This window comes from Manis pentadactyla, chromosome 4, assembly GCF_030020395.1.
Source record: "Manis pentadactyla isolate mManPen7 chromosome 4, mManPen7.hap1, whole genome shotgun sequence".
In the NCBI taxonomy this organism is placed as follows: domain Eukaryota; kingdom Metazoa; phylum Chordata; class Mammalia; order Pholidota; family Manidae; genus Manis; species Manis pentadactyla.
Genome location: NC_080022.1, coordinates 169,176,529 through 169,190,941, shown reverse-complemented (window position 1 = coordinate 169,190,941; position 14,413 = coordinate 169,176,529). Strand labels below are relative to the sequence as shown.

At 53.4% G+C, this 14,413-nt stretch overlaps 1 protein-coding gene and 1 long non-coding RNA gene across 2 annotated transcripts; one reads left to right on the top strand and one right to left on the bottom strand.

Annotated features, from left to right (window-relative positions):
- The first annotated feature begins 456 nt into the window (after positions 1-456).
- Positions 457-14,163, top strand: CCR7 (C-C motif chemokine receptor 7). Its single transcript, XM_057501469.1, has 3 exons — positions 457-528; positions 6,943-6,992; positions 9,889-14,163. The coding sequence occupies exons 1-3, from the start codon at positions 519-521 to the stop codon at positions 10,966-10,968; spliced, it is 1,140 nt and encodes a 379-aa protein (XP_057357452.1). The 5' UTR covers positions 457-518; the 3' UTR covers positions 10,969-14,163.
- On the bottom strand, positions 558-8,830 carry LOC130683577 (uncharacterized). Its single transcript, XR_008997381.1, has 3 exons — positions 8,316-8,830; positions 7,131-7,175; positions 558-3,585 (listed from the first exon to the last, which is right to left on the bottom strand). It is a non-coding gene; the product is annotated as an uncharacterized LOC130683577 (long non-coding RNA).
- Positions 14,164-14,413: the final 250 nt, after the last annotated feature.

Sequence of the window (14,413 nt, the reverse complement as noted above, 5' to 3'; positions counted from 1 at the left end):
TGTGAATTATATCTCAATAAAGCTGTCATAAGAAAAAGAAAAGAAAAGATAGAAAAGGAAAGGAAGAGGCAAGAAGAGAAAAAAGGAAAGGAAAAGAATACACGCTGGCACATCCCTTCCTTTCTGCCCTCCATCATCTATACCCTGGCATGTGGTATTCAGACTATAAACATTTGTCAAATCAATAACTGGCCCTGATTCCCCTGCACTGGGCTGGGCCCCTCGTCTTAACTCTGCCGGCTGCACAAGGGGCTTTTTGAATGTAAATGGCGTGATGATTCATGATCCTATGACCAGTGAGTGGGCTGTCACTCTCACCTTCTCTTGCTCCTTGGTCCCTAAAGGCACAAGGGGCCCTGGGTAAGGCCAGACTGGAGGGAGGAGAAGTGGGAGGAGCAGGGAAGAGGGTGGTTCCGCTCACAACTTAAAGGGAGTTCGTGCCACTTCCTCCCCAGACAGGGGGAGCGCGAGGCCCGGACACAGCCTTCCTGCGTGGTTTCAGCCCCCCAGAGAGTGTCATGGACCTGGGTGAGTGAGCCTCCCCTTGTGAGAAAGAATGGTGCTGGGGTCACCCGGCCTGCCTTGTGGAGTGGGGGTGGAGGACCTGGGTGGAAGGTCTGGGGGAGCCTCCCAGAGACACCGGGTTCTGCTTTGGTGGGAACGGGCGGCTGCTCCCAGGGCACGCCACCCCGCTCCCCCAGGCACAAAGGGCGCACCTTTCAGACCTGCGGCAGGGAACAACCATTGGCACCAAGAGAGACAAGAGCAGTAGGGACCCAAGAAGGGACGGGGCTAGGGTTCATGGCAGATGTAGACAGCACCTGTTCCCTGGGCTTGCAGTGATGGTGACGCTCTCTGGGGCCTGTTTAATCTGGGAGAAATTCTCCTCCGAGGGCTCCAGACCTGCAGTCCACCTCCCATTCCCATCTTCCTCCCCTGCTAAAAGGGGATCAGAATCTCCGCTAGCTTGGGGTTTTGAGGAGGAGCGAGTCAAAGGTGACCGCCTGGCGCCCGCGGTACCATGCAGGCAGGAGCGAGGCTGTGATTGTTTCCTCCACAGCGCATCCCCCGGCTCTGCCAGCGCCTCTTGCGATTAAAGGCTGGGTGGGCAGCAGAAATGGGACAGCAAGGGGCATGCAGCTGGAAGATGTCTTAAGCCAGGCCCCCAGCTCAGTCCGGCTATTCGCCTTCCCCCCTGAGAGAGCCTTTCCTCTGGTCTAGCCTTGGTCTTGACTAGAGGGAATATGGTGGGAGTCCTGCAGGAATTCTGAGGCGTTTGTCCAGCTCCAGACACCTCATTCACACATCTCAGCTGTGGAGTCAGACCCAGCTGAGGCTACGGAGGCCAGGTTCCTGGATGGCTTATTGTCACCAGCGAGCAAAGCACCACAGTGGCCTCAAAGCCACAAAGGGTTGACTTTAAAAAGTGAAGGTTCCTGGGTGCACTCCGTGCGGTCCTCACACCCTCCCTACCACACCACATGCTCTTGCCTCTCTCTCTGCCTCTACCCCCAGCGCAGAATTTTGGGTGGGCCCAGCAAACAGCTATGAAAGAGGAGAGGGGCCATCCCACCCACAAACTGTGAAATCCCGGAAGGCAGGGTCCAATTCGCGCTTCTCAGTCCCAAGGGCTTTGGGGCAGGAGCAGAAAATGTTTGCGGAATGAGTGAAGGGCATCAGGAACTCAGTTGATTTGTTGTTAAAAATCTCTTCCAACTCCCTCTCTGCCCAGCAGCCTGCTCTCTACTCCCGCTCTCCACACACCCACCCTCACTGACAATCCCAGAAGGGGACCCCACTCCTGACTCTGTCTGACCTTTGCCAAGGAAACCACGCAGGACCCCAGTGGTGTGCTGGGAATTGGAAAACCAGCTCCCCGGGTGGAGGAAGGACCCTGGCTGGCAGTGCTTGCCAATTTCTGTAGTGAAAATTCTCCCACCATAGCTGAGTTCAAGACTTCAGACAATGTCGAGCCATGAAATGACTGACCACAGAGCAGAGAGAAGCGCTCACAGCTGGCTCCACGAGACCGTGAGAGCCAGCTCCAGCACGCCATGGGGGTCCCCCACCTAGGGCTAGGATTGAGGGTGCTGGACTCACAGGCTTTGGTGCAGTGTGAAGGGTGGGCAACCACCCAGGAGACAGGGGTGTTCTTGCTGCCTCACTCAACTCAAGAGAACCCCAACTACCAAGCCCTGTTAGGAGGGGAAGCCACTGAGCAGGTTGCTCAGAACGAGCTCTGGGCCGTTGGCAGGGTGGGTGGGCCACGCAGGCTCTGTTTTTCTCTTTGTCTGCTCAGGAGGGAGCCAAGATGGGTGAGGGGGCAAAGTTTCTGTTACACAAAATGAAAACAGCAAAGCAAGACTGAGCTAGTGCTTTTCACGATTTGAATGAGCACCCCTGAGGCTCCCTGCCCACCTTCGAGAGATGAGCCTAAGGCCTCAGTTAGAATTCTTCAAAGTAGGGGAAGGGAAAATGAACATGTGAGAAACTTCTCTCTCATGACTTGGCCAGACATGGTGGCAGAGGGGGTTGCTGAAGGAATTCAGGGCCAGTCCCACCTGGCCTCCCAGAAGCTTGGCTGGGAGGCAGAGGCTGCTGCAGCCTGGGAAGCTGTTGGGAAAGTCTTCCTTCTTTGCTTGTTACTTTATTTTAGTCAAGTATCATGGATTGAGGAATTCAGGCATGACTAGTCCTGTGGGGAGAGAGACACACATGTCAGTAAGCCACTAAGACAGAGTGAGATACAGTGCTGATGGGGTAAGGGCAAGGCCCTTGTGAAGCTCAAAGAAAGGAATAGTCAACTTGAGTCAGGGGAGCATTTAAGTTGGGTTTTGAAGGGTGTGTAGGAGTTATCAAACCAGACAAGGAGAAGCAAGGGGCCCAGGATGTAGCAGACAGTACAAACTCAATTGCTATCAGAGGCCAACAAGGTAAATGAAGGAAGGGCCATAGATAGTAAGTGAAGGGTTGCAGAATGAACCAGAGGGTGCAAGCCCCTCCTCAGTCATCCAACTACAAAATTTTGAAAACTCTAAGCAGAATACCCGGGGGCTCGGCCTACAGAGTCCAAGACGGTCAGCTATGACAGAAGCTACTAGAGACAAGAAAGAAGCAAGTTGAGGTGGATGTAAAGAACCTAGCCAAGCCAAGGAGGAAGGTGGGAAGGAAGGTGGGAGGGACAGGCAGGGCCATCTTTAAAATTTTGTGTGGCATTGTTAAGGACTTTGGCCTTTATCCTGAAAGTCATGGGAAGCAAGTGAAGATCTTTCTATTTTAATTAGGTGAGTTAAAGGACATGATTTATGTTTCAGAAGGAGGTCTGTGGCAGCAAAGCCTTATGTCTTTGTGCAGAGGTGGGGCCCGCTCTGCAATGTCAGGGGATAGAAGCAACAGAACTGGGTGACCAATGAGATGTGGGAGAGAGAGGATTCCTTTCATGCTCCAAGGAGGTCCCTGCACACAGTGGGATCAGCAGCAACGTAGCATGACACCGTAGTGAGAGTGCCATTCAAATCGCAGATCCATTTCTTAGCAGCTGTGTGACCCCAGGCAAATGGCTTGATCTCTCTGGGCCTCTGTTTTCTGGAATATAGAATGAGATTCACAAGGGGTCACCACAGGATATTATGAGAGAGAGATACATAAAGACTAACAGGCAACACAGAAGAGCAGTTAGGAGTGTGGTTTCTGGGGCTGATGGGCTCAGAGCCCCGCTCCGATACTAGCCAGCTGTGTAACTGGGAAAGTTACTAATCTCAGTGCTTCAGTTTCCTCGTTGCTATGTGGGGATAATACTAGAACCTACCTCATAGGGCTTCTGTGAGGATGAAATGATTTTACATGGAAATGGATTGGGGTTTAGTGAGAGCTCAGTAAATTTGCGTTGTATCAAAGGATAAAACTGTTGATACAGTGACTGCAAGATCCAACCAGCTTTTATTCACCCCTACCTATTGTCTGAAAGGCCTGCTCCAGCCTCTTACCTTCTCACCAGATCTTAAGGGAGACGGCTACCCTGCTTCTTTCCTCCGGCCCTCCCCTGAGCTAAAGAAAGAAAATTCCTCACCTACCAACCAAATGTTAGTAGGTGAGGAATCCCAGAGAGGAAAAAGTCTGGAGTGGCTTTTGGGACCAGTTGATGGCCAGCCATAATTCCCTGGACAGCTTGGAGGGTCTGGAAAATTCAGGGATGAAAGCTGAGGGTCTGGGAGCAGCCAGCCAGCAACGCCCTCCTCCTGGAGGTGGAGGGTCAGGCTGGCGTGTGAGGGAATTTTTCTTTCATTATGATAATTATTAGAAATTCACAAATTCAGAAAATACCCGACACGTAAGTCAACCTCTGAGATTCCCAATTGCAGGGGTCCCGCCCAGGGTGCTGGCCAACACCAGTTGCTTTATGACTTTGCAACAGACAGAAATGATCTGACTCATGGCTGCTGACCAGCCCCCCTGCCACAAACCAGAGTTCCCCTAAGTTCCCATTTGCTTACCTTTCTTGAAAATGGCCTAATCTGGTCCTACCTCATCCACCAGCTCCAATACAACTGGAGTAAGAAATTTCACACACACACACACACACACACACACACACACACACACACACACACACACCAGCCCCTGCCCCCTTCCCCCTCCTGCAGTCACTAGCAAAAGATATGGAACAGGGCCCAGGAGAAGGGGCTGATGGAGTAAAATAGAAACGCAGTTCTTGCTCCTCGCATCTTACCCTTTGTGACTGATCAAAACCTTCTGAGGTTTCTCAGTTCTCACTGACAGTCAATGCGGGCTTTCGCTAGAGTAACTGAAAATTTTGTACTTGTTTAAAGAAACCTCGAGTGCTTCACATAAAGTCCCGGGGGGCGGGGGGATGGGCAGTGCATTGGATCCTGAAGAGAATGTGGTTAAAGGTAGACCTGGACTTGAGCTCTGGGCCTCACAGGGCAGTTCAGCAAGGAAGGGGGAGTGAGAGGGGAGCTATGATGTTGCACAAGACCTATTCCCACACAGCTCTGCAGATACTTAGGTTTGAGCTGGGATCAGTGGGATGGTGGGTGCCTGTCCCCAGAAAGAGAAGACACGGTTAGGAGGGCAGGTCTAAGTAAACAGTGGAGGGCTTGACTGCCATGCCAAACACTGGGGCTTCCTGCTTTGGGCTGAGTAGAGAGCTCCTAAGGATTTCGTGGGGTCTGGCATCAGAGCTATGCTTTAGGAAGACGTGTCTAGCAGTAGCAGGTAGTATAACTTGTTTGAGGTGGGAAAAATATCTATTTATGTGGCTTGATGCCCTTCTTCATTTCCCCAGCAACCCCCAAGCCCAGAATGCCCACCGCCTTAGACACTCTCCCTGGAGCACATTAACTGCGATTTGGGTGTCATGCAGCAAGGTTTCCAGCAGGTGGTGATGTGGCCAAGGACACAGAATCCCTGGGAATATTCTCCTTTCTCTTGGAAAGCAGAACCTCTTGCTTGCTTGAGAGGGCCCCAGCCTGCAGAAGGGGCCTGACAGAGAGCCCCAAGCATTTCCCAGTCCCGACTGAGACTGGAGGGGCACTGCCTGCAAGTTCTGCCTTGGCATTCATCTGCAGCCTTCCAGCTACTGACACTGTCCTGTGGGCCAGCCCTGGCTGGGAACTCAGGGTCAGGTTATGGGGAGGGGGCTTCAAAGGTGAAGAAGGCACAGCTTCTGCCCTCAGGGTGCCCCCAGACAGGTAACATAAGACTTCTACATAAATTACCCTGCAAGCTGTCCTCTCTTCTCAGCTCTCAACTGAAGACCAAGTGCCCATCTTCCAGCCACTGGAAGCACATCAGGCCTTGTGCTAACCTGGGGTCTTAACCTGCTGGGCAGAACCAAGGAGAGCCCCCTGACTTCCAGAATGTACCCAGGCTCTGACCCAGCTCTGGGCAGGCTGAGCAGGGTCCCTTCCCGCAATTGACCATGTTCCCCTTTCCCCCATCTCCCAAAGACCTGGATTAGAAACAAGTTAAAGAAGAGAAAACATACACACAGTTCAGTCAAACAAATACAATGAAATAGAAAGCTACTTCAGGCGACAGTCTCCATCCTACCACAGTGCCATAGGGCAGTGTCCACTCGGGTCACCTAGGTGCTCCCTCCTTGGAAGAAGGGCAAGCAGGCATTCATTCATTCATTCATTTATCAGCACACAATTCCTGGACACCTCCTCAATTCTGGGCCTGCACTGCGTCAAATGGAAGAAGTTCCTACCCCAAAGTCAGCGCTGAGTGGGTGCCAGTTGGAAGGGGACATGAGGAGCCAGTGGGTCCCTGAAGTGCTCTTCCACCCTTGAGAGTTCCTAAGTAACTTCACTCCTCTACCCTGCCCTGTGGAATCACTTTATTTCCTGGCCTCTCTCCAAAGACACTCAGGGGGCTTCATATGTGAATGCCCACTCACCTGGGCACAGGAAGAGTGCTCCCCAGTGGCTACTGGCACCAGAGTAGTGCAGGACACACACACACACACACGCACACACACACACACACACACACACACACACACACACACACACACACACCCCTACCACCGCCACATCAGGGGCCTTGCTTCCTGCGTAATCTGGAGTGGGAGGGGACCACTTGGACCCAGGAGTCAAGGTCAGTTGAAGCTCAGCCTTGAAGGGTGGACTTCCCCAGTCCAGAAGAGGCCCTGAAGAGCCAAGAGGTGGGGGGAGCCTCTGCCCTGCATTCCGATCCTGCGCCTTCCTGGGACCTCAGAGTTGGGGAAGAGGAAGAGGTGAGGGAAGCTGTCCAGGCAGCAGGCCACGGGCTCCAAGGCACAATCTGGTTCTGATGTTCTGATTCTGATGTTCCAGGCAAACACGGCGCCTGGGGCTCATGATGAAAGTTCTCAACCGTCTCCCCCTCCCCTCTGCTTGTCCCTGCCAAGCAATAACTTTCTCACCTTGTCTCTTGCAGGGAAGCCAAAGAAAAGCACGCTGGTGGTGGCTCTCCTTGTCATTTTCCAGGTGAGGTCCCCTGCCAAGGAAAGCTCTACTCCCTCCTCCCCACCCCTCCCCACGCCCACACTTTTCCAAGCCCAGGGTTCTGGGGGAGGAGCTGGGCATTTGCTGGAAGGAAATAGACCCAGACACAAACCCACTCACCATTCATTAAGCTGATGGCTGCCCCTCTCCACCTTCTGAGTAATCCTAGAATGCCACAGATGTTCTCTGAACATCATTTATTCCATTCAAATTAAAATACAGGAGAAAATAAGTTACCACCACCTCCCCCACTCTACTTCCACTACCCCTATCCAGGATACTGAAATGGGGTCTCTGTCTGAGTTTTTGGAGAGAAAGGAGCTGCAAAAAGGAAAGGCTGTGAGGTTACTGGGGTGTGCACATGTGTGTGCACATACAACATTTCATTCGTGAGCTGAGAAAAGATCCCCCTTGGTCTGGTAGCCTGGTCACTAGCCTGTCACTCACTCCAATGCTGTCTGTCCCACCAGCATCCAACCAAAGGCTCCCCTCAAAGCCCCAGGTCCCTTCTGTGAATCAGAGACCCATCTGAGACCCACCCTGGGGAGGGACAAAGAGAAGAGGTCCAGGACTGGGAGAGAAGGATGGACGGCACACACATACTTTATAGGGGCCCAGTTCTGCAGGAACAAAGGCCCCCAGTTTACAAGGCTCTGCTTCTCACTCCCAGAAATGGAGACAGGAAATCTGCCTCCACTAAGCACCAGAGTTAGAAGAAACTGCAATTTGTGGAGTTCACTTCCCCCATTTGCTGGGGGTGGGAGATCTCTTAGAGGGGGGGAGGTGGCTGAGGCCAAAGCTGGAGAGGCAATACTTCAAAATTTGGCTCTTCCCCAGATCTGGAGGCCAGAGGGGCAGCTTTCCAGGAGCTCCAGCCAGAGGCAGGCCCCACGCTGGGCACTGTTCCCAAAACCCCGTCCCTAGGCCCCCCAGAGTTTGGGCTGCAGCCCACAGCCTGGCCCCCTTTCCCACCACTCCCTCCCCTTTTTCACCCCTCTTCCCAAGACTCCAAGCAGTGAAGACTGGAAGGCTGGGCAGGGGATGAGGGGCAACTGGGGCTAGTTCTTCTCTTTCCTTGGGGGATACGGCTCTTTATCAGGTGGCTCAGATGGGCAAGACATGGTGGGGCTGTGGGCTGAGGGGCGTCAAGCCTAGTGGCCCAGCATGGGGGTAGTAAAGGGGGAACTAGAAGGCAGGACAGGTGGAAGACAGGACCACCTCATAGAAGCTGCACATACTGCTCTCCAGGAAGGCCCAGAGCCCCCTTATATCCAGAGACCCCAGACCTAAGGCCTTGGGCCTTACCCTCCTCCAGGACTCCAGGCTGCAGTCATGCCAGAAGAGGAAAAAGGAGTTGCCACTGGCTTTTCTTCTCGAGACAGCAACGCCCAGAGAAAAGGCCCCTGGACGTTATTTCTTCCTCATCCTATCCCCAAGCAGGACAATGATGAATCCTGAATTTGGAAGTGAGAAAGACAGAGGCAGGATGCAGGGAAATTGGGAGACTTGAGCAAGCCACATCACTTCTCTGGCAGCCTCCCTTTCCTCATCTCTTAAGTCCCTCCAGCTCCCCAGTTGTATGAAAGTCCACTGTGTTGAGCTGCCCAGAGAGCAGCTCCCAGAGAGGGGACCATGGGCTTCCTGAGGTGGTCTTCCAGCCCAGCTCCCAGCCCTGCACAGGCTCAGCCATTGCTGTGTCACTCAGCCACCCCTGCGTCAGGGTGCCAGAGGCGTGAGGGCGCATGTGCCCTCCTTCATTGATAAAATCACAGCAGGCTGTCTGAACCTTCACCCCACATCCAAGACAGGCTAAGAAAAGCCCTGAGCAGCTGAGCCCTGCTGATTGGAATCGACCCGGAAGAGACCAGGGGTGGGGTGGGGGCTGGGCAGAGGTGGGGGAGCTGGGGGGAGCTCAGAGAGAGTGGGAGACAGCTGCACTTCCTTCCAGGGGTGCTGAGAGGGCTCAGGCACAGCTGAGGAGGCCGCCCCACACCTCTTCCATGCCTGCACCACCTCGGGCACACATGGCCTCGGCTCCTGCTGCGTGCCAGGCTCTGTGCCTCGGGCCCGTGGATCTGTAGACAGACGTTCACGTCGCTCACCACCCATGATCGCGGCAGCTTGCCCCCACCAGGGCTGCAGGGCCTCTTCACAGAGCTCTTGACTCCCTCTCTCCTCACTCCCAACCTAAATTACCCTCAGGTAGATTTTCCCTCAAAAGATGAGATATTTTGTAGGCCCCTTGGAAAGCTCTTTCTAACCAGGCTGTAAAGGAGACTCAGGAAGAAAGATGCCCACTCCTGCTCTACTGGAGCCTCAGGCAAAAGAAAGGGTGTCAGGGCCTGGGTCAGGTGCCTCACCATGTGGAGGGGATCGCATTCATCTGCATTTCGCAGATGAGAAAGCGGAGGCTCGGAGAAACCAAGTCTGTTCACCCAGCTCAACGCGCATTTGACACGAAAGCCCAGGCTCTTTCCAGTCCACCATCAGTGCATAAAGGTGGCACTAGTGTCTCAGAATTGGCAAAATCAGACCCTTGCTACTCTGTAGAAATGTGGAACTCCAGGCTCTTTCCCAGCCTACTAAATCAGGATGTACATTTTAACAAGATCCCCAAGTAATTCGTTTGCAGGGTAAACTTTGAGAAGCACACTAATATGAAACTGAAGTATTACCTGGGAAGTTTAGAAAAACAGATTCCTGGGCCCCATCCCATGGGGTTCTGGTTCGGTGAGTCTCCCATGGGATCCAGGAATTTCCAGGTTATGCTGATGATGCTGATGATCACTTTGAAACGACTGCTCTGGGCAATCCCAGGGCAGCAAGATTCAGGCCCACTTAGCTAAGCTGGATCACCTTCCCATGTCCTTGTCCACAGGTGTGCCTTTGCGAAGACGAGGTCACGGATGACTACATCGGAGACAACACCACCGTGGACTACACACTGTACGAGTCTGTGTGCTTCAAGAAGGACGTGCGGTACTTTAAGGCCTGGTTCCTCCCAATCATGTACTCTATCATCTGCTTCATGGGCCTACTGGGCAATGGGCTGGTTGTGCTGACCTACATCTATTTCAAGAGGCTCAAGACCATGACTGATACCTACCTGCTCAACCTGGCTATGGCGGACATCCTCTTCCTCCTGACCCTTCCTTTCTGGGCATACAGCGCAGCCAAGTCCTGGACCTTTGGTGTCCACGTTTGCAAGCTCATCTTTGGCATCTACAAGATCAGCTTCTTCAGCGGCATGCTCCTGCTTCTTTGCATCAGCATTGACCGGTATGTCGCCATCGTCCAGGCCGTCTCAGCCCACCGCCACCGTGCCCGCGTCCTTTTCATCAGCAAGCTCTCCTGCGTGGGCATCTGGATGCTGGCCATAGTGCTGTCCATCCCAGAGCTGCTGTACAGCGGCATCCAGAAGAGCAGCAGCGAGCAAGCGTTGCGGTGCTCCCTCATCACCGAGCACGTGGAGGCCTTGATCACCATCCAGGTGGCCCAGATGGTCGTAGGCTTTCTGATCCCCCTGGTGGCCATGAGCTTCTGCTACCTCGTCATCATCCGCACTCTGCTCCAGGCACGCAACTTTGAACGCAACAAGGCCATCAAGGTGATCATTGCCGTGGTTGTGGTCTTCATAGCCTTCCAGCTGCCCTACAATGGGGTCGTCCTGGCCCAGACAGTGGCCAACTTCAATATCACCAGCAGCAGCAGCTGTGAACTCAGCAAGCGGCTCAATATCGCCTATGATGTCACCTACAGCCTGGCCTGTGTCCGCTGCTGCGTCAACCCATTCCTGTATGCTTTCATCGGCGTCAAGTTCCGCAATGACCTCTTCAAGCTCTTCAAGGACTTGGGCTGCCTCAGCCAGGAGCAGCTCCGGCAGTGGTCTTCCTGCCGGCACACCCGGCGCTCTTCTATGAGCGTGGAGGCCGAGACCACCACCACCTTCTCTCCATAGGAGGTGCCTCTGCCGGGACTGGAGGGACCCCTCCCAGGTACCCTGGGATAGGCGCAGGGAGCAGAGGACCCCAAAGCTGCTGAGGGAAGGGCAATTCTGGCCGCTTGGGTTTATCTCATGGTGCAAACCTGTGCCACAGAAGACAGATTAACCCCAACCCTAGCTACCTCAACCAAGGTTGCAAAGAGACATGGCCAGAAAGCTACACCAGCTCCTGAAATACTCCAAAACTAAGGCTCTTCTCCCCCAAACTAAAAACCAGGAGCAGAAGTCAAGAAAGAGTTCACTTTCCTGGAGTGAAGGGACAGGAACTGGTGAGAGCTAGGGGCCTCTGAACGAACCTCTTCTGACCCAGAAGGAAGTCCCCCAAGACTCAAAGGCTGAGGCAAGGTCTTCCAGAAAACAAGGCTCTGACTCCAGGACCAGAGGTAGGAGACTTCTTGGCTTGGCAGGAGAAGAAGGGCACCAGTGGGTGAAAACTAACTCGGAACCCCTCCCTGTCTCTCGTTTCCACTGTCATCCGAACCAACAAGCAATGACAACCTCCAAGCCTCCCTAAAGGCACACTTGCCCCTCGCCTCTCATCAGGCCGTTGCGCTCTCAGGCTCTCCTCAGAGAGGGGTGTGGTGTTTCCTGCGGGCCGGGCCAGCCGCCTCCACCCACCAGAGCCACGTTCCCAGCCAGGGTTCTGGGGCAGGGATGACAGGGATGACGTGTGACCAGCTCTTCTCGGGTCTCAGTTGTGCTACAAGGGGAGGAGAGGGCAGGAGAAAGGTTAGGGGATGGTGGGTGGGTGACAGTGCTGGCTGCAGAAAGCCAATGAGCTGCTTCTCTGTGCTTTGTCACAGGGACAGAAGACTCTCATCCTGTTCTGCTTTCAGTTCATTACGAGAGCACATGTTACTCATACACAAATAAAAGTTTTCCCTTGAGAAAACAAAAGCTTTAAAAGAAAGGAAAAAATTTTTTTGGTAAATGGCAAATGAGTGTGTTCTTGTTTTGCAAACCTCCACGCCCCAGCAGACCACCCCCACCGCCCTTCTCTTCCCCATTCTTCTTTTCTCGGAGGTGCTCAGATAGGAGGTCTGCTGAGCTATGCTCTGAGCCCATCCAACGGCAGAGGCCCAAGAGGCAGGAGCAGAGCAGTGCAGGTCTGTCTCACAAATACCCTTCCAGAGCTCATGGGATAGGACTCAAGCCTGTGCAGTCAGCGGTGACCCAGGGACACCAGTCTGAGCTGAACTTTGGAAGAAACCAAGCTGTCCCTGTAACCTCTATAGCTGGAGACTCTCCCTGACTCTCAGCAATATTCACACAGTCGGTTCACCTGTCCCAGCTCAGGGTGGAACTAGAGCCCTCGATCCTTTGTCAGTTCCCTCAGGCTCCCCAAACTGCTGTTTGGAGGGAGGGCCTTTCCCTGGGCTCAGAGCCCACAACACACTGGATTAAGGGGATGTTGGGATAGGACCCAGGGTATTGGCTCATTCTTTGCTGGATGCTTGAGAGCCAGGTCTGTCCATGACCCTCCCTACCGGCCACTCTTGCAGTAATGGCCTTCAATGGTGTGGAGACCCATCATGGAGGGGCAGGTAGTGAGGGGCATCCCCTGCCCCCACCCCTGACACGGGCCTGGTATCCCTGTCACTGGGTTCCCTGATGCCTTCCCAGAACTGACTTCTCCAAGCTAGAGGGAAGGTTAGTCCCACCTGGGACATATGAGCAGGTATCTGAAGGGCCCAACACTGCAATAGATCAGGGCTTGGGGAGCAGGGCAGACACACTCATGTAAAAGGTGATCCCATCAGATTTCCAAAGTGAAAGAGCTTCACTGAAAATGGAGCCTGCCTGGTAATGAAGCCCATTCTCTGATCTTGTAAGCACACCACATCACCCTCCTCCTCGGGATGCACTGGGCAGCCTTTGTCAGCCAGGCTCCGAGGAGAGAACCAGGCGCCCTGAGAAGAATGAGCCTGGCAGTGGTGCAAGGGGCATGGATCAGCACCACACTCAGTGTTAAAGGTGCAGCTGCAACTCCAGGTGGAGTATGGGGAGAGCAGGATGATCCCAGGGTGCCTGCAGGGCCCTGAGGGAGCACACCCAGTGCGTGTGGGTGCAGAGCCCACGAGTGTGCACATCCTAATGAGGTCACAGATGGGAAGACGACCCATAGTTCCCAAAGGAGAGGAATGTAACAGAGTGGTCATGAACAGGAAGCTAGGCCAACCGCACAAACACGCCACCTCAGCTTCAAATACATTCTTCTAAAATAACTGGACGTCTCCAAGTATTTACAAAGACAACAAAACCCCCAGCAATGTTAATTCCCCAAAGTGCTGTATCTCAGAAGTTCTGACCTTGGGTTGCTGGTGGCCTGTCCCTGCTCCCCTGCTCAGCGCTGTTACATGCCTACCCTGAGCTTTGGGGGACCCCTGGAAAGAAGGAACGGACTTACTGGGGAGGCCCCCAGGCCTTGACCCCTGCTCAGGGCTTCTCTCTCTTTTTCATCTGCTTCCTACATGTGCCACAGTGCCCCAAGTTCACGCCCCCATGGTCCCTGTGCATCTGCAGCTTTCCTCTTCTTTCCACGTTAGCCCCTTGTGCCCCCATCCTTCCTGGATGCAACCCAGGCCACAGATCGGCCCTTTAGGCCAGAACCACCACACCTCTGGAATCACAGACTTAAAGAGCTGTAAGGGACCTCAAAGATCAGCTGCAACCCCAAGTCATTCCCTAGATGGAGAAACTGAGGCCCAGAGGGAGGAACTGACTTGCTTAAAGAGGCATTGCTATGCAGGGATGTTGGATGAACTTGCTCCAGGGGCCTGAGGATCTGGCAGGGTTGCGGGAGGCGGGTGGTGGAAAGCAAAGGCTCCAGGGTCTGGCCAACTTTGAATCTCATCTCTGCTGCTTCCCAGCTGTGTGACCTTCAGCTGTTGCTCAACCGCTCTGAGTCTCAGATTTCTCAACTGTAAAATGGAGAGGATCTGGCAAACGTTTAGCACAGTAACTAGAATGTTGAGTGTGATGGTGAGGAACATGGAATCTGCAGCCAGACTGCCCTGTTGGCATCTCAGCCACGCTACTTGGGCTGGTTCCTAAGTCTCTCTGTGCCTCAGATTCCTAATCTGTATAATGCAGATAATCCTAGTACCTACCTCTTAGGGTGATAGTGAGGAGTAAATGAATTCATATATGTAAAATGTCTAGAAATCCATTTAAAGTGTTGTTGATAATCATTAAGAGATGTTTAATAAATGGTAGTTTAAAAAATGTTGCTAACTGCAAGGAAACAAACTTCAGTTCCTTAGCCCATTTCCATCCCCATACAATTTATTTATCAAGATAGAGGATGACCTAGAGATTAGTCTGTCCTTCCCACCAAAGGTGGGTGAGTCAGTGGGGCTGGGAGAGGGGAATGTCTTGCCTGAGGTATCTCAGGAGCTCC

Bases quoted from the DNA above. Each gene is read 5' to 3' on its own strand.
- CCR7 (XM_057501469.1), top strand. The intron at 6,993-9,888 runs GTGAGGTCCCCT...CCTTGTCCACAG, and splicing joins CTCTCCTTGTCATTTTCCAG to GTGTGCCTTTGCGAAGACGA.